Raw genomic sequence first — 17,318 nt, forward strand, 5'->3', positions numbered from 1 at the left:
GCAGGGTGTTATCTTTCTGTGAGTGAATCCAAGATATTCTGAAAATTGTACAAACGTATGGCTATTAAATGGAGGCCCATTATCCGTTTTGACTACTCTTGGAATGCCAAATGATGAGAAAATATTGTCTAACTCCGGTATGATACTAGAAGCTGAGGTTGACGTGATGAATGCAATTGCAGGAAATCTTGAATATTCATCAATAGTCACCAAAATGTATTGACCATTAGGCAGCGGCCCATAGATATCAACTGCAATTTCCTCCCAGACAGTTTTAGGTAGAGGAGACATTTGTAAAGGTTCCGACTTTGAGGAATGGGTAACTAGCTGACATGTGGAGCAATGTTTTATAGTGTTTTCAACCAATTGATCCATGCTTGGAAACCATACTTTTTCCCGAAGAAGTTTTTTTGTACCCACAATTCCCAGATGGCCTTCATGAGCAATTTGTATCACTAAGTGGCGTAAAGCCTTAGGAACAACCAGCTTGGTGCCTCGGAGAATGAGACGCTCCTCTGTGATTGACAGCTCTGCCCTTACATTGGAGAATGATTTCAGTTCCTTGAGATCTATTTCAGGATCTGGAAATTTTGTTCTTTGAATTTCATGCCATTTTCCGTTCTGTAAGACGTGGATTAAGGCACACAGTGTCTTATCATTTGTAGTCGCCGCCACAAACTGAGCAGCTGAAAGTGCCTTTGGTATTGCATGAGATGTGACAAAGTTGATATAGTCTTCAGTAGACCAATGAGTAGGTTGATTCACTTCTGTGGGATGTCTTGAAATGTAGTCAGCTGGATTGCTGTATTTTCCAGGTCTATGAACAATTTTGTAATTATAGCCTTGTAGTCGCAGACCCCACCGTTCAATCCTTGCAGGCATTTTGGCTCGTGGATTTCCAAAAATGGTAAGTAAAGCCTGGTGGTCTGTTACAATGGTGAAAGGAGCTCCATAGAGAAACAGATGAAAATGCTCACATCCCCAGACAACTGCTAAGCTTTCTTTTTCAGGCTGAGAATATTTTTTTTCTGTGCTAGTTAAGCTTTTACTGGCATAGGAAATAATGAATGGATCAGACTTGTTAGCTTTATATTGCACTAGGATAGCTCCCAGTCCCACTGGACTTGCATCCACAATCAATTCAGTGCGTAAATCTGGATCAAAATAAGCCATTGTTGTTGTCGAACAGAGTTCACTTTTAATAGCATCAAAAGAGACTTGGCATTCTGGAGACCATTTGAATTCACAGCTCTGTTTGGTGAGTTCTCGTAATGGTGCACTAATTGTGGAAAAGTTTGCAATGTATCTAGCACAGTAGCTGGACATGCCAAGAAAGGAACGAACTTCACTGACATTCTGAGGAACTGAGGCCATTTTGATTGCCTGTACCTTATTTGGATCAGGCTGCATTCCAGCTGCCGAGAAGATGTGACCATAGAACTCCAAGGAAGTTTTGTTAAATTCACATTTCTGTTTATTCAAGGTAAGACCCTGAGATGATAAACACTCAAAAACAGCACGTAATGCACAATTGTGTTCAACCTGGGTTCTACCAAATACTAGAATGTCATCACTGTAGTTGAAAACATTGGGAATATGATGAATTACATTCCTTATAGCATCTTGAAAGATTTCTGCAGCAGAACAAACCCCAAATGTTAACCGTTTATATCTTCTGAGGCCTAAATGTGTAGAGAATGTTGTCAGGTATCTGGATTCCGGGCTCAATTCCAGCTGATGGTAACCCTTATTAAGGTCCAGTCTTGAAAATACAGTTGCGCCATTTAGCAGATGGATAATGTCATTTATTGTGGGAGAGATGTGTCTTTCCCGCTGAATGGCAACGTTTGGAAGGCGCATGTCAACACAAAGTCTCACCTTGTCAGGAAATTTTGGTTTTGGAACTACCACAATTGGAGAAACCCATGGAGTGGGACCAGTGACACATTCAATGATGTCTTGCTCTTCTAAACTTTGGAGTTCTTCTTCTACTTTTTGTCTCAGATGAAATGGAATTCGCCGATGAGCTTGTGCAACTGGGCGAATGTTCTCATCCACATGAAGATGTACCTGAAAGTCTTTCAATTTTCCAAGGCCACTGAACAAAGAAGAAAATTCATTTAGCATATGTTGTACATCCTTGTCATCGGGATCAACTATCGTATGAACGATCTGGATGAGACCCAGGTTCATGGCGGTATGGTAACTAAGAAGACAGCCTCCAGATCCTTGTAAGATGTAAAAATTTGTCCTCTGACTTTTATCCTTGTAACTAATGTCAGCATCAAATTTTCCCATGGTAGGTAGTGGGGTTTGTGAACCGTATGGGAAGATTTTAGTGTGAACACTTTCTAGAACAGGCTTCAATTTCAATAGTTCATATGTGTCACTGTCTAAGATATTCACTGATGCTCCAGTGTCAATAGTAAATGCAATGTCAGTGCTGAATAAAGTGAGTGTAACACTAGGAGACTGTGCAGATTTACCAGTGGAAGTAATGAAAACATAGTCACCCGTCGTGGTGGAAATCTCCTCTGCCTCTTCATGCAACATTTGCACATTAGCTTTGTGTGCTGAGCTGAACGAAGTCTTGGTATTTGTTGATTTGCAGACAGCAGCAAAATGGTTCTCCTTCCCACATTTACTGCATGTTTGGCCTAAAGCTGGACATTTATTTATGTGAGGAAAGTTCTTCCCACATCTGTAACATGTTTTATTCCGTTTTGTGCGGATGTCAGGTGTAATTTTATGTCGCATCTGATGCACATGTGAATCAGGTTCCTTTTCTATTGAAGCTGCTTGATAATCTGCAATTTCTATGGCACGAGCCATTTTAAGAAGGTCAGGCAGAGTATAGTCTTGCTGTAATGCTTTGCGGCGTATAGTAGATGATGTGCAAGATACAATAACTTGTGTGATAATTTCATCATCAACATCAGCAAAAGCACATCCTTGGGCCAGGTCTTTTAAGCGTGTGACATATGTGTCCATGGATTCTTCTGGAAGTTGCTTAGTAATCCTAAATTTGTATCTCTCATATCTGATGTTCTGTCTAGGGTTGAAATAATCTGTTAAGGCTTTGGAGCAGCCACAGTATGTATCAGTATCTGCAGCAGATAGTGTGCTGAATATGTCATATACCTCTGTGCCAGCATAGTGTAGCAATAAAGCTCTTTTTCTTTTATCATCTTTTATGTCCATAGCATCCAGAAAGTTGTCAAATCTAGTAAGCCATTTCTTCCAGTTATGAGCCAGGTTATTAACATCAGTTGTATCAAACTTTGGGAACATGTGCAGGGAATCTGCCATTTTAGCTGTGCTCACCAGTGTGCAGCAGAATAGTGTCTGTGTGCAGCAGGTCTCCAATTCTTCTCCTCGTCGCCAATTGTAATATTGTCAAAAACTGCAGACACTCAGAGATGACTTTTAACAGCAACTTTCTTTATTTTGTTTCTTAACACCACCATATTCCTCCTTCCATGCCCCAGCTCCCAGCAAGCTAATCCCACACTTCCTGTTCCTGTCCAGAGTCCTCTCCCTTAAAGGGAAAGAGATGCTTACTGTATGGTACAGACGGTATCTGATCGTCTTCGAACCTCCGACTTTCGTTCTTGATTAATGAAAACATTCTTGGCAAATGCTTTTGCTTTGGTTCGTCTTGCGCCGGTCCAAGAATTTCACCTCTAGCGGCACAATACGAATGCCTCCGGCCGTCCCTCTTAATCATGGCCCCAGTTCTGAAAACCAACAAAATAGAACCGGAGTCCTATTCCATTATTCCTAGCTGAAGTATTCAGGCGACCGGCCTGCTTTGAACACTCTAATTTTTTCAAAGTAAACGCTTCGGACCCCCGGGACACTCAGTCAAGAGCATCGGGGAGGCTCCGAGAGGCAGGGGCTGGGACAGGTGGTAGCTCGCCTCGCGGCGGACCGCCAGCTCGATCCCAAGATCCAACTACGAGCTTTTTAACTGCAGCAACTTTAATATACGCTATTGGAGCTGGAATTACCGCGGCTGCTGGCACCAGACTTGCCCTCCAATAGATCCTTGTTAAAGGATTTAAAGTGTACTCATTCCAATTACAGGGCCTCGAAAGAGTCCTGTATTGTTATTTTTCATCACTACCTCCCCGAGTCGGGAGTGGGTAATTTGCGCGCCTGCTGCCTTCCTTGGATATGGTAGCCGTTTCTCAGGCTCCCTCTCCGGAATCGAACCCTGATTCCCCGTTACCCGTGGTCACCATGGTAGGTACAGAAAGTACCATCGAAAGTTGATAGGGCAGACATCCAAATGTATCGTCGCCGTCACGGGGACGTGCGATCGGCCCGAGGTTACCTAGAGTCACCAAAGCGGCCGGCGGGGGCGAGCCCGCCGGATTGGTTTTGGTCTGATAAATGCACGCATCCCTGGGGGTCAGCGCTCGTCGGCATGTATTAGCTCTAGAATTACCACAGTTATCCAAGTAACAGATGGAGCGATCAAAGGAACCATAACTGATTTAATGAGCCATTCGCAGTTTCACTGTACCGGCCGTGTGTACTTACACGTGCATGGCTTAATCTTTGAGACAAGCATATGCTACTTGCAGGATCAACCAGGTAGCTCCCGTCACGCGGGGGCCCGGACGCGGGTCTCATAATCAGACCTATTTGAGGTCTGATTATAAGACGACCCTGATTATTAGACGAGGGGTATTTTTCAGACCATTTGCTCTGGAAAAAACCTTGTCTTATAATCGAGCAAATACGGTACCTAAGGAGCGGGACTCGGCTCCCTATTCAAGGCAGGAATCCATTTAAAATGTTATTTAAAAAAATATATAAAAAATTTAATTTCACGTCCATCCGCTCTCTCCGTCCTCCAACTTTTTCTTGCCTTGAGCAGATCTGGGATCTCCAGAAGACACAAGAAAGGAAGAGGTTGATCCAAACAGACACTCGGGGGAGGGGCTAGGAGAATGAGAGAGGTAGTAGACGGCTAGATAGTCCCTCTCCTGTCTCCGTATTGGTGCCGGCTGCTGAAGAGGAAGTCTTAAGTAAGTCTGGTGCCAGCTCCCCCTGTCACAAAAATACAGGCTTCGAAGGGCTGATTACAGGGTGGGGGGGGGGCACGCTAGTCCTTGTCAACTCTGCTGCTCTGGGCCCCCCAATATTAACGTATAATCATAAGTCAGTCTGTGTGTTACTATACAGAGGTCAGGGGGTTTTGTACAGAAGTCAGGCTGTGTGTTATTATACAGAGGTCAGTCTATATGATCATAGATGTAAAGCTGTGTTTTACAGAGTTCACACAAGCACACACACACACACACACACACACACACACACACACACACAAACAATTCACAAGGATCTTTCCTGTTATTTTCCCTTTCTAGTTCTATACACACGCACTCACGTTAAAGAAATAGTATATACATCATTATTACGCAGTGGTGCATGCACACAAACACATTCTCACGCATAACCCTTTCCTCACTGACGTATGCTCACGCGCTAATACACACAAACACACTCTCGCACATAAAACGTCCTGATAAGACAAAACCTAATCTTAATAATTACTTTTATTATTTTGAATAATAAAATAAATAATATAATACGTTAATAATAAATGACCCCTAAGTAAACTCCTGTCAACTACAAGTCCTAAGACCGGCAGGCAGCCAGGCACTAGCAGTAGAAATACAATTTATTTTAAATTATTTAATTATTACTTGAAAATATTCATAATTTTTAATGTTATTCTTTAATGTATAAATATTAGGCTGTTCTTAATATAATAATAATAATAGATTGGTTTATATGAATTTAAGATTAAGCTTAAGGATAAATTAATCTTTAATAGGTGATATTAAATAATGTATTTTATTAATTATCTGTATTCATTATTTTATTTATTATTTCACACCTCTTGGGTGCTGTCCCGTGGCAGTTTTTTTCTTTGTTTTGTTTTTGTTTTTTTTGGGGGGGGCTGCACGGTGTAGGAAATTGAACTGCTTTGGAGTTAGGATCTAAAATTAGAAGTGTGATGAGACGTTTACGCGCAAACGGTAAGTATACCACCTCTCCCTCCCCTGAATGCAAATCCAGCGATGCCCCGGCGATTGGCAGCATGGGGAGGTTTCAGAAACGGCGTCCAATCATAGACTTGCAGACTACAGCTCATGAACCAATGAATGTGTGCTTTCCCACTGAGTTATTCACACAACAGGTTTTTTTCAGAACCATCGTATCCTCCGAAAAAGAAAAAAGCAGCGTTTAATCACCCGGCCGCGGCTATGTGGGCCACCCGCTGAAACCCTAGCCCCATACTTGTGCGTTAAGCGTGGGTTGACATTCGGCTCTCGCTCGGAGCTCTGTCCGTAACAGAATAGAGATAAGGGGCGGGCTTAAAGATTGTGCTTTGCCGTTACTCGTTATGCCCAGCCGGGGACTCGTTCGCTCAACGGCTCGCTCGGTAGAGGGCCAAGGATCAATGGTGTGAGATGTTTGAAGCTTAGCCGCGAGCAACAGGGTTCATTTCGTGTATGCGAAGGGAAACACAAAACACAAGCTCATTTGAGTGACAATGTGGAGACTCTTAAAAGAGCCTTTTTGGGGTGTGATGGGGAAACAGCGTTCGCCCACACCACGTTTACTTAGGCACGTTCACCTCTGATCCTGCGAGCCAGTTGAATGTCTTTTGGCATGATAGTAACCCGCTTAGCGTGAATAGCGCACAAGTTGGTGTCTTCGAAAAGCCCCACCAGGTAAGCCTCGCTGGCTTCCTGGAGAGCCATGACAGCAGAACTCTGGAAACGTAGATCGGTTTTGAAGTCTTGAGCAATCTCTCGGACCAGCCGCTGGAAAGGCAGCTTTCGAATAAGCAACTCCGTAGACTTCTGATAACGGCGGATTTCCCTAAGAGCTACGGTGCCCGGGCGGTAGCGATGTGGCTTTTTCACGCCACCGGTAGCCGGAGCACTTTTCCTCGCAGCTTTGGTCGCCAGCTGCTTCCGGGGAGCCTTTCCTCCGGTGGACTTACGGGCTGTCTGCTTGGTGCGAGCCATGCTGCTGCGTGCTAATCTGATTCACCAACGTACTAGTGATGTCCGGATCATGAACGAATCGTTCATTTGATCCGGTTCTTTTTAGTGATCCGGATGAGTCGGTTCACTAGACTGAACGATTCGTTTGTAGAGGTTCAGTCTGTGAATCATCATGCAGCTGTAACCTGATCCTAGAGCTGTGAGTCATCTGCAGAGCACTCTGGGGTCAGGTTACAGCTCATTAATTCTCACAGGAACGATGACTCATAGAGTCAGAGATTCGTTCAAAGAGTCGAATGATCCGAAGAGTCGAATGAACCGAAGAGTCGAATGAACCGAAGAGTCGAATGAACCGAAGAGTCGAATGAACCGAAGAGTCGAATGATTCGAATCTTACAGGGATCCGGATCTTACAAGGATCCGAATCTTACAGAGATTCGAATCATTCAGAGAAAATCACTGATACCATACTTTTATAAATAAATACATTAATAATGTTCACACTGCCCCCAGGATTTAGATTCCCCTGAGTTTGCCCCCCTTTACCTATAACTGCACCTACAGTTAACTTTATTAAATTAATTAAATTAACCCTCAATCATCAGCATAAAATTAACCCTTATACCCCATCAACCATAACTGCCCCTGAAATTAACCGTAAAGATCCCATTAACCATAACGGCCCCTGAAATTAACCCTAAAGACCCCATTAAATACAACGGCCCCTGAAATTAACCCTAAATACTCCATTAACCATAACTGCCCCTAAATTAATTGCATGTACTCCAGATAAATTACCTAATAAATTGGTATGGTTGATGGGGTCTTTAGGGTTAATTTGGGGGCAGTTATGCTTAATGGGGTGTTTAGTGTTAATTTAGGGGCAGTTATGCTTAATGAGGTGTTTAGGGTTAATTTGGGGGCAGTTATGCTTAATGGGTCTTTAGTGTTAATTTAGGGGCAGTTATGCTTAATGAGGTGTTTAGGGTTAATTTGGGGGCAGTTATGCTTAATGGGGTTTTTAGTGTTAATTTAGGGGCATTTATGCTTAATGAGGTGTTTAGGGTTAATTTGGGGGCAGTTATGGTTAATAGGGTGTTAAGGGTTAATTTTAGGGGCAGTCATGGTTGATGGGGTGTTTAGGGTTAATTTAATGGTGAGGGTTAATTTAATTAATTTAATAAAGTTAGCTTAAGGTGCAGTTGCAGGTAAAGGGGAATGTAAATCCTGGGGGCAGTGATTATGAATGTATTATTTATAACAGTATGGTGACATTCTCTGAATGATTACAATGCCAATGAAGGCAGAGAGTCGTTCAAAGATCCGGATCTTACAATGATCCGGATCTTACAGTGATCCGGATCACTGTAAGATTCGGATCCCTGTAAGATCCGAATCTTTGAACGACTCTCTGCCTTCATTGACATCACTGGAGGCAGGGGGGAGGATTCATAATGAAAGGGGCGGGGCCAATCGTTAGTGTGCCTGCACGGAGTTACTGGAAAACAGTAACTCCGTGCAGACACACTGAGTGATCCGAAGATCCGGATCATGAATCGGATCATTTCAGTGAACGAATCGAAATGATCCGATTCACTTTAATGATCCGAAATTCCCATCACTACAACGTACACAACGTAATTGTAAAGATAGTGTGGCCAACTCAAGCCCTTTATAGAGTAGAGGTAAATGTGATTGGATACGCTTAATCACGCCCCTCTTTTTCATAGGCTAGGACGATGGTTTGAAAAAGCCAGCCTTTGATCAAGAGACTTCGGTGTGGAGCGTTATCTTTTTTTTATTATTTTTATTAAATTAAATGCTCGAATCGGTCATTTATTCGTTAGCTGCGGTTCTTTTTTTATTTATTTCTTCTCCTCTCTTTTGGTCAGCCTCCTACCTAGTGAACCTGTGTACTGGCTGACCGTTAACAGCGATACGGCGAAAGCTAAAAGCCCGCCTTTATCTTGGTCTCCGTTTGGCGTTTATTTACAGCGATATGCTGCCACCTAGTGGTAAATGAGGGATCGTCGAAAGCGATCTCCCGCGGGCAGGCTTTTGATATTCCTAAATAGCCAATCGGTGTCTTTGGCACACTTGTAAGCTTCTCCAGCCAACCAACGTGAAGGATATATGAAAAAAGTAACGCCCCCTTGAGGCAGAATGGTGCGGTTCCCCATCAGGTCCGTCCAGTACGCATAAAAGAAAGCCGGTCGGCCGTAGCAGAGTATTGTGCTGTTGAAATCGTGGAGGTAACATTATCATGTCTGGCCGCGGCAAAGGAGGTAAGGGACTCGGGAAAGGTGGCGCAAAGAGGCACAGGAAGGTGCTTCGGGATAACATCCAGGGTATTACCAAGCCTGCTATCCGCCGTTTGGCTCGCAGAGGAGGCGTAAAGCGTATCTCTGGGCTGATCTATGAGGAGACTCGCGGTGTGCTCAAAGTGTTTTTGGAGAACGTGATTCGTGACGCAGTCACTTATACTGAGCATGCCAAGAGGAAAACCGTTACCGCTATGGACGTGGTGTATGCCTTGAAACGCCAAGGCCGTACTCTGTACGGTTTCGGAGGTTAAGCTTGTTAACTCGTCACTGGAACACCCAACGGCTCTTTTCAGAGCCACCCACACCCTCTCTTAGGCTATGATCATGTTGTACCCGTGTCGGCCCTCATTTTTCTGTGCACACCTTGAAATAACCAGCTTAATAGTGGCTGGGTCTGGCTATAGATTGAGTTACTGGCAGGATCGGAGTGCTGGGAGTTGGGCCCGTTTGCAGAACATGTGCTGGCATCAGCAGCTGGTGTCCTCCAAAGGCTGGCTTGAATGGGGGCCGGCCCGGGATTAGTAGGTTCCGTCTAGTGTGTGGTTATCTTAATTCTGTATGTCCCAGTATGTGTGATTTTGATTATGCCTTTGTCTTCCCCTCATGTCTTATCCTGTCCGTGTGCCACATGTCCTACCCACGACACTACCGAGTCATGGCTTAGTCAATAGCCCCACGATGTAGCTCAGCTTCGGCTAGCCGCAGTGGTAAAGCAGTGGAATGATCAGTTACATAGCTGAGACAGACCATGTGAGTGGCTCTCAAAAGAGCCTTTGTTTAAAAAGTGAGAGAACGAGAACTTTACTTGGCGCTGGTGTACTTGGTAACAGCCTTGGTGCCCTCTGACACAGCGTGCTTGGCCAGCTCTCCAGGAAGGAAGAGGCGTACAGCAGTCTGAATCTCCCGAGAAGTGATGGTGGAGCGCTTGTTGTAATGGGCTAGGCGTGAAGCTTCCCCGGCAATGCGCTCAAAGATGTCATTGACAAACGAGTTCATGATGCCCATGGCCTTGGAGGAAATGCCAGTGTCGGGATGCACCTGCTTCAGTACCTTGTAGACATAAATCGCATAACTTTCCTTTCTGCTCTTCTTGCGCTTCTTCCCATCTTTTTTCTGGGTCTTCGTAACAGCTTTCTTAGAGCCTTTCTTCGGAGCAGGCACAGATTTTGCTGGATCAGGCATCGCGTCTGCTGCCCTTTCGACGCGCAACACAGGAGAACGGAACGAACACTGAAGTGTTATTGCGTTGGGCCCTTCCCTTTATAGGCAGCGCATGCAAATAAGGCCGTTCTGCTGTCTCGCGTCCGATTCGATGAGGTTGTCACGTGGAAGATGCGGCCGCCCATGAACCGCAGTGCCCACACCGATTGGTGTCTCAGACTATTTCCACCCGATTGGCTGTTTTGGAAAGGAACCAATCAGTGACGAATAGCGTCACGGGGGGAAGCTACAAATAGCTGGGTAAGTGAGCGGTGTTTCTTAATCGCTTTACTGCGTGGTCGGTTGTCGAGCGAAAGCATGTCTGGCAGAGGAAAACAAGGTGGAAAGGTTCGCGCTAAGGCAAAGACACGGTCTTCCCGTGCTGGTCTGCAGTTCCCTGTCGGCCGTGTGCATAGGCTTCTTCGCAAGGGTAACTATGCCGAGAGAGTAGGCGCCGGCGCACCCGTGTATCTGGCAGCGGTGTTGGAGTATCTGACTGCTGAGATACTTGAGTTGGCTGGTAACGCTGCACGCGACAACAAAAAGACCCGTATCATTCCTCGCCACCTGCAACTCGCCGTTCGCAACGACGAGGAGCTCAATAAACTGCTCGGAGGGGTCACCATTGCTCAGGGAGGTGTTCTACCCAACATCCAGGCGGTGCTCTTGCCCAAGAAGACAGAGAGCCACAAACCTGCCAAGAGCAAGTGAGTGCAGTAATCGGTAACCGCAGGGCAATTAGCCAGCACCACCAAAGCTCTTTTCAGAGCCACCCATAATCTCTGGAACAAGCTATATCTTCCCTTGCTATAAACTTGCTGCAAACGTCTTTAAAAGCAACTGCTTCTCACTGCAGATGTTCAGCCCGATGTTTAGTTGCTGAGCTTAACGGTGGCTAAACACCATTCATACAAGCTACATCATACACCCTACCCCCCCCGTCCGTTTCAGGGTTAAAATTCGAGGCAAAGCTGCCAGCACTTAAATGGATAAATATGATTCTCAAAAAAGGTGGGTGGGCAAGTGCTACCACACGGTGGCAGCATTGCATAGGAAATTGTGGTTCACCGCAAATTAAAGTGGCAGAAGCCGGGGAATCCCTCAGCTGTGTGATGATCGCGTAGCTGGCAATGGTCTGGGGAGCGAATTAATGAATTTGATAATCACTCTGAGACCCGTGAGTAGCTCCACTGTAGACATCTCCCTTGCCTCTGAAAGCTTAATTGCTAAGAAGGAATTAACCCTTCATATACCCCAAAGTAGTGATACGAAGTACGGATCAGTAAAGTAAATCGGATCATTTCGAGTTGTTCATTGAAATGATCCGATTCATGATCCGAATCTTTTGCCCAGTCCCTCCCTGCAGTCAAACTAACGATTGGCCCCGCCCCTTTCATTAGGGTCAATGAACCCTCCTGCCTGCCTACTCTAGCGATGTCACTGAAGGCAGAGAATCGTTCAGAGATTCAAACCATTCAGAGAATATCACTGACACCACACTTTTATAAATAAATACATTAATAATTTTCACTGCCCCCAGGATTTCGATTCCCCTTAGATTGTCCACCTTTAGATTGCTTTACCTCTAACTGCACCTTTAGTTAACTTTATTAAATTAACCCTCAGTCCTCAGCATTAAATTAACCCTAAACATCCCATTAACCATTACTGCCCCTAAATACCCTCATTAACCATAACTGCCCCAGCGCGGCTATCGGACCCACGCCGGCTGTCCCGCGGTAGTGATGGGAAGTTCGGATCATTAAAGTGAATCGGATCATTTCGATTCGTTCACTGAAATGATCCGATTCATGATCCGGATCTTCGGATCACTCAGTGTGCCTGCACGGAGTTACTGTTTTCCAGTAACTCCGTGCAGGCACACTAACGATTGGCCCCGCCCCTTTCATTATGAATCCTCCCCCCTGCCTCCAGTGATGTCAATGAAGGCAGAGAGTCGTTCAAAGATTCGTATCTTACAGGGATCCGAATCTTACAGTGATCCGGATCACTGTAAGATCCGGATCACTGTAAGATCCGGATCATTGTAAGATCCGGATCTTTGAACGACTCTCTGCCTTCATTGGCATTCGAATCAGTCAGAGAATATCACCATACTGTTATAAATAATACATTAATAATCACTGCCCCCAGGATTTACATTCCCCTTTACCTGCAACTGCACCTTAAGCTAACTTTATTGAATTAATTAAATTAACCCTCACCATTCAATTAACCCTTAACACCCCATCAACCATGACTGCCCCTAAAATTAACCCTTAACACCCCATCAACCATAACTGCCCCTAAAATTAACCCTTAACACCCCATTAACCATAACTGCCCCCAAGTTAACCCCAAACACCCCATTAAGCATAACTGCCCCCAAATTAACCCTAAACACCCCATTAAGCATAACCGCCCCCAAATTAACCCTAAACACCCCATTAAGCATAACTGCCCCCAAATTAACCCTAAACACCCCATTAAGCATAACTGCCCCCAAATTAACCCTAAACACCCCATTAAGCATAACTGCCCCAAATTAACCCTAAACACCTCATTAAGCATAACTGCCCCCAAATTAACCCTAAACACCCCATTAAGCATAACTGCCCCCAAATTAACCCTAAACACCCCATTAAGCATACCAATTTATTACGTAATTTATCTGGAGTACATGCAATTAATTTAGGGGCAGTTACTGGAGTATTTAGGGTTAATTTCAGGGGCCGTTATGGTTAATGGGGTCTTTAGGGTTAATTTCAGGGGCCGTTATGGTTAATGGGATCTTTACGGTTAATTTCAGGGGCAGTTATGGTTGATGAGGTATAAGGGTTAATTTTATGCTGATGACTGAGGGTTAATTTAATTAATTTAATAAAGTTAACTGTAGGTGCAGTTATAGGTAAAGGGGGGCAAACTCAGGGGAATCTAAATCCTGGGGGCAGTGTGAACATTATTAATGTATTTATTTATAAAAGTATGGTATCAGTAATATTCTCTGAATGATTCGAATCTCTGTAAGATTCGGATCCTTGTAAGATCCGGATCCCTGTAAGATTCGAATCATTCGACTCTTCGGATCATTCGACTCTTCGGATCCTTCGACTCTTCGGATCATTCGACTCTTCGGATCATTCGACTCTTCGGATCATTCGACTCTTTGAACGAATCTCTGACTCTGAGTCATCGTTCCTGTGTGAATTAATGAGCTGTAACCTGACCCCAGAGTCTGTGTCTGAGTGCTCTGCAGATGACTCACAGCTCTAGGATCAGGTTACAGCTGCATGATTCACAGACTGAACCGCTACAAATGAATCGTTCAGTCTAGTGAACCGATTCATCCGGATCACTAAAAAGAACCGGATCAAATGAACGATTCGTTCATGATCCGGACATCACTATCCCGCGGTCCATCCCGGGGGAAGCGTCAACCTACTGCCGCTCGGCTCCCCTTCCCGTCCTACCTCATCCATGTATCACCTGCTCTACCCATGGACTTCGGCTCTCGTAGCCCAGACACCCCTGCAGAGACTGGGGATCCCTTGTCACTGGAGCCGCTAGAGAGGTGGCGATCAGGCGGTGCGGCTATCGTACAAATGCCGGCTGTCCCGGGGAAACGTCGATTTGCTGCCGCTCGGGGTCCCTACGGATATTGCGGGGCTTGGTTGCCTAAGCGTGGCGCCGGACCGTCTGGGCAGGGAGGGAAGATGTGTGCCTGATTTATGACCTTTTTATCACCTAACCTGTATATAAGCCTGTGTGTTTCCCCAATAAAGTCTGTTACTTCACTGGAACGTTAGTTTCGTCTAATGCTTCAGGGACCCGCTGGATTACTAATTGTCATTTTCAGGACAATTACCGCACTGTACTCAGCTACGCCTCGGCGGGCTGCGGTGCCGTGAAGCTAGGGTCACCGGACCAGCTTGTGAGCCCTGCTCCGCTAGTGTCGGTGTGACGGACCGACCAGGGACCTCAGGTTCTCCCTTTCCACCAAGAGCGACTTCTCCCTTCCGGACAATAATTCCCCGCAATCTGTAGGCAACCGGCACCACTAAGTCTTGGAGATAAAGAGCACACATTATCTTTATTAGATTATCTCTCAGACCTTAGTGTGCCGTGTGCAAACTTTTACAAAATAAGGCAATAATATACATTTTTATTAATAACACATCAAAGAGTTTCATGTCACTGGATAACATTAACTGAGGGGTAGGGTGACTCTAGGAACCATCACATTACTCCCCCCTTTGTTTCCAGTGACAGACCCGGCTAGACCCCAACGGGTCGGCTTAGGGCTGTTTCTTTGGTTAGGTGGCTAACTCCGATTGCAACGCGCAAGCATAGTCCTGGAGGCCATCGAGGAGTCGCTCTATCATCCTTTGGAACGTCGCCGGAGCGTTCTTCAACCAAAACTGCATTACCCTAAATTGGTATAGTCCCAATGGGGTGATGAAGGCCGATCTCTCTTACCATGAGAGATGCGGTGTAACAAATCATCTACTTGGGGCATGGGGTACGTGTCAGTCACAGTCCGGTCATTGAGCCTGCGGTAGTCTACACAGAACCGGGTCGTCCCATCTCTCTTAGGCACTAGGACTACCGGAAAAGCCAAGGGGCTCTCGGACGGCTCAATCACTCTGAGATCGAGCATCTCCCTAATCTCCATTAACATCCCTTCTCGGACAGACTCAGGAACTCGGTACGCCGCTTGGCGTAACGGGGTCTGCCCTGGAGTCTCCACGCGGTGGTGCATCCGGGGAGGGCAGAGAGTAAGCCGCCTCTCTGGTCTAACAGCTGGTGAACTTGGACTTCTGGAATTCCCCTAACTGCACCGCTAACTATATCGTGCCAAGTTCCCTCGTCCCCGACGTTACCTGGGGCAACGGTAATCCCTCAGGGTCATCCATCGCCGGGGTGCAAATAACTGCTACTTCCTCGGGACGCTCCTGGTAGGCTTTCAACATGTTCACACGGAAGGTTCGCTGGATCCTTCTGTCTGCACATTTAGCTACCATGTAGGTGGTGTTGCACAGTTGCTTCACCACCCGATACGATCCCTGCCACACCACCTGCAGCTTATCCTGACGGGATCGTTTAAGCGCTAGGGCCTTCTGCCCTATTTCAAAGGCGCGGCTCCGGGGCGGTTCAGTCGTACCACCGTTTCTGCCAACCTTGCGCCACTTGAAGGTTTTCCTGGACCATGTCCAACACATACTCTACTATGGTCGGCCCTTCGGTCCCTGCCAGTGCTCTCTAAGCAAATCTAGGGGGGTAACGGGTGGCATAGTCCACGAGAGTGAGGATAAATTTCCCTTGTTACTACCGGTAGCATAGGAGATAGCTCCGCCTATCCGAATAGGGCAGGGAAGATTTAAACCCCCAGAACCTCCCTTTTACCCACAGTTCTTTCCTACCCTATCCGGGTAGGTACATCCCCCATTTGTTGTTTTCAGAGCTCGTGGCAGAGCTCTCCTGTCCAGCGCTGCAGTCCCGCTTTGGGTAGCGGGCAAGCGTTTCTCGGCCATTTTAGCCCTCTCCGGTCCGGTCCTCGGTAGGAACCTGTTTACCGGAGCAGGGAAAGGCTCCTTCACTCAGGGTCCTCGGTAGGACTCTAGCCTACTTACCTTTAGCAGCCCTTGGGCGGAGTAACTGGAAGCAGAACGCCGGTACTCTGCTTCAGTCTGCCGACGATTTCAGACAGGAAGCGTCTGATCTTTGCGGTGGCGTGCTTCCGGTTTCCTCTCAGTCTGCCAGGAGGCATTTGAGGTCAGGAAGGGGGCAGATCTGTAAGCAGCTCTCAGGTCAGAGAAGGTTTTTTGGCGGTTTTCTGGACCTTTTTCCCTTGGTTTGGTAAGGTTTTTTATTATCTTGTACTGCTTTTAGTTTGTAGTTTTCTTCTGATGAAGAGTCCTGGCTTCCTGAGATTTTCTGTTCTGGTGTTTTCTGCCTCTTAACCCAAGTAGGTTATGAGTCTATGGGAATTTGTCTGCGTTTGTTTTTTCTTTTTGTTTTAACCGTCTCCTATCCTTTATTATCAGGATGTCACTAGATAAGCCAGACCTCCCTGAAGAATCACCAGCCCCTAGGAAGGCTGCATCCAAGACGAAACATTTTGCCTGTAAAAACTGCAAGGCTTCAATGTCTGACGCCTCTAGGAAATTTTGCTCATCCTGCCTCAAAGCCAGAGAGGAGTCCATTTCAGAATTCAAGGAATGGATGAAGGCTGAGCTTCAGTCCACGTTTCAGCAGATTAAAACCTTTGTTATGTTTTCTTTACCTCAGCCTAGACCCTCGGCCTGGGTTCCGGCCCTCTGGTCAGGATCCGTACACTTCAGATTCTGAAAAGGAATGGCAGATGTAAGATCCCAAATCCCTAGAGGATGGGGAACTATCGGAATAATCCTTCTTCTTTCCAGCAGAAGAAGTAAACAAGCTGGTTACTGCCGTAAGGGCTGTTCTGGATCTGGAGGAAGAGCAGCCAAAAGACAAACCAGGGCTCCTTTAAGAAACCTAAGGTTTTTCCTATTCATGAAACCTTAAAATCCATAATCACTGACAGGGCTGGCCCAAGGCAAAATGCCGCCTAGGGCGAATTTTAAAATGCGCCCCCCCCCTCCCCTTATCTACCCTTCCTCTCTCCGTCCCTGCCCCCCCCCCATTATCTACCCTTCCTCTCCCTCCCTCCTTCCCTCCCACTCGGCTCCATTGTCGGGCCGGCCCTGATCACTGACCAGTGGAAGGCCCTGGAAAGAAGGCT

The 17,318-nt window shown here is 46.1% G+C and overlaps 3 protein-coding genes and 1 pseudogene across 3 annotated transcripts; 1 reads left to right on the top strand and 3 right to left on the bottom strand.

Annotated features, from left to right (window-relative positions):
• Positions 1-3,512: 3,512 nt before the first annotated feature.
• LOC149279758 (18S ribosomal RNA) lies at positions 3,513-4,602 on the bottom strand (annotated as a pseudogene).
• Positions 4,603-6,641: 2,039 nt separating this feature from the next.
• Positions 6,642-7,052, bottom strand: LOC149279759 (histone H3). Its single transcript, XM_089500895.1, has one exon. The coding sequence runs from the start codon at positions 7,050-7,052 to the stop codon at positions 6,642-6,644; it is 411 nt and encodes a 136-aa protein (XP_089357021.1).
• A 3,104-nt stretch (positions 7,053-10,156) lies between these two features.
• LOC149279760 (histone H2B 1.1-like) lies at positions 10,157-10,537 on the bottom strand. The gene has a single exon (XM_089500935.1). The coding sequence runs from the start codon at positions 10,535-10,537 to the stop codon at positions 10,157-10,159; it is 381 nt and encodes a 126-aa protein (XP_089357061.1).
• Positions 10,538-10,873: 336 nt separating this feature from the next.
• Positions 10,874-11,266, top strand: LOC149279761 (histone H2A type 2-B). Its single transcript, XM_089500937.1, has one exon. The coding sequence runs from the start codon at positions 10,874-10,876 to the stop codon at positions 11,264-11,266; it is 393 nt and encodes a 130-aa protein (XP_089357063.1).
• Positions 11,267-17,318: the final 6,052 nt, after the last annotated feature.

This window comes from Sceloporus occidentalis, unplaced genomic scaffold (assembly GCF_023333645.1).
Source record: "Sceloporus occidentalis isolate IW3139 unplaced genomic scaffold, rSceOcc1.0.p SCAF_161, whole genome shotgun sequence".
Taxonomy (NCBI): domain Eukaryota; kingdom Metazoa; phylum Chordata; class Lepidosauria; order Squamata; family Phrynosomatidae; genus Sceloporus; species Sceloporus occidentalis.

What these genes read in the sequence shown, in the direction of transcription:
- LOC149279759 (XM_089500895.1), bottom strand. Translation starts at nt 7,052, where the DNA reads ATGGCTCGCACCAAGCAGACAGCCCGTAAGTCCACCGGAGGAAAGGCT.
- LOC149279760 (XM_089500935.1), bottom strand. Translation starts at nt 10,537, where the DNA reads ATGCCTGATCCAGCAAAATCTGTGCCTGCTCCGAAGAAAGGCTCTAAG.
- LOC149279761 (XM_089500937.1), top strand. Translation starts at nt 10,874, where the DNA reads ATGTCTGGCAGAGGAAAACAAGGTGGAAAGGTTCGCGCTAAGGCAAAG.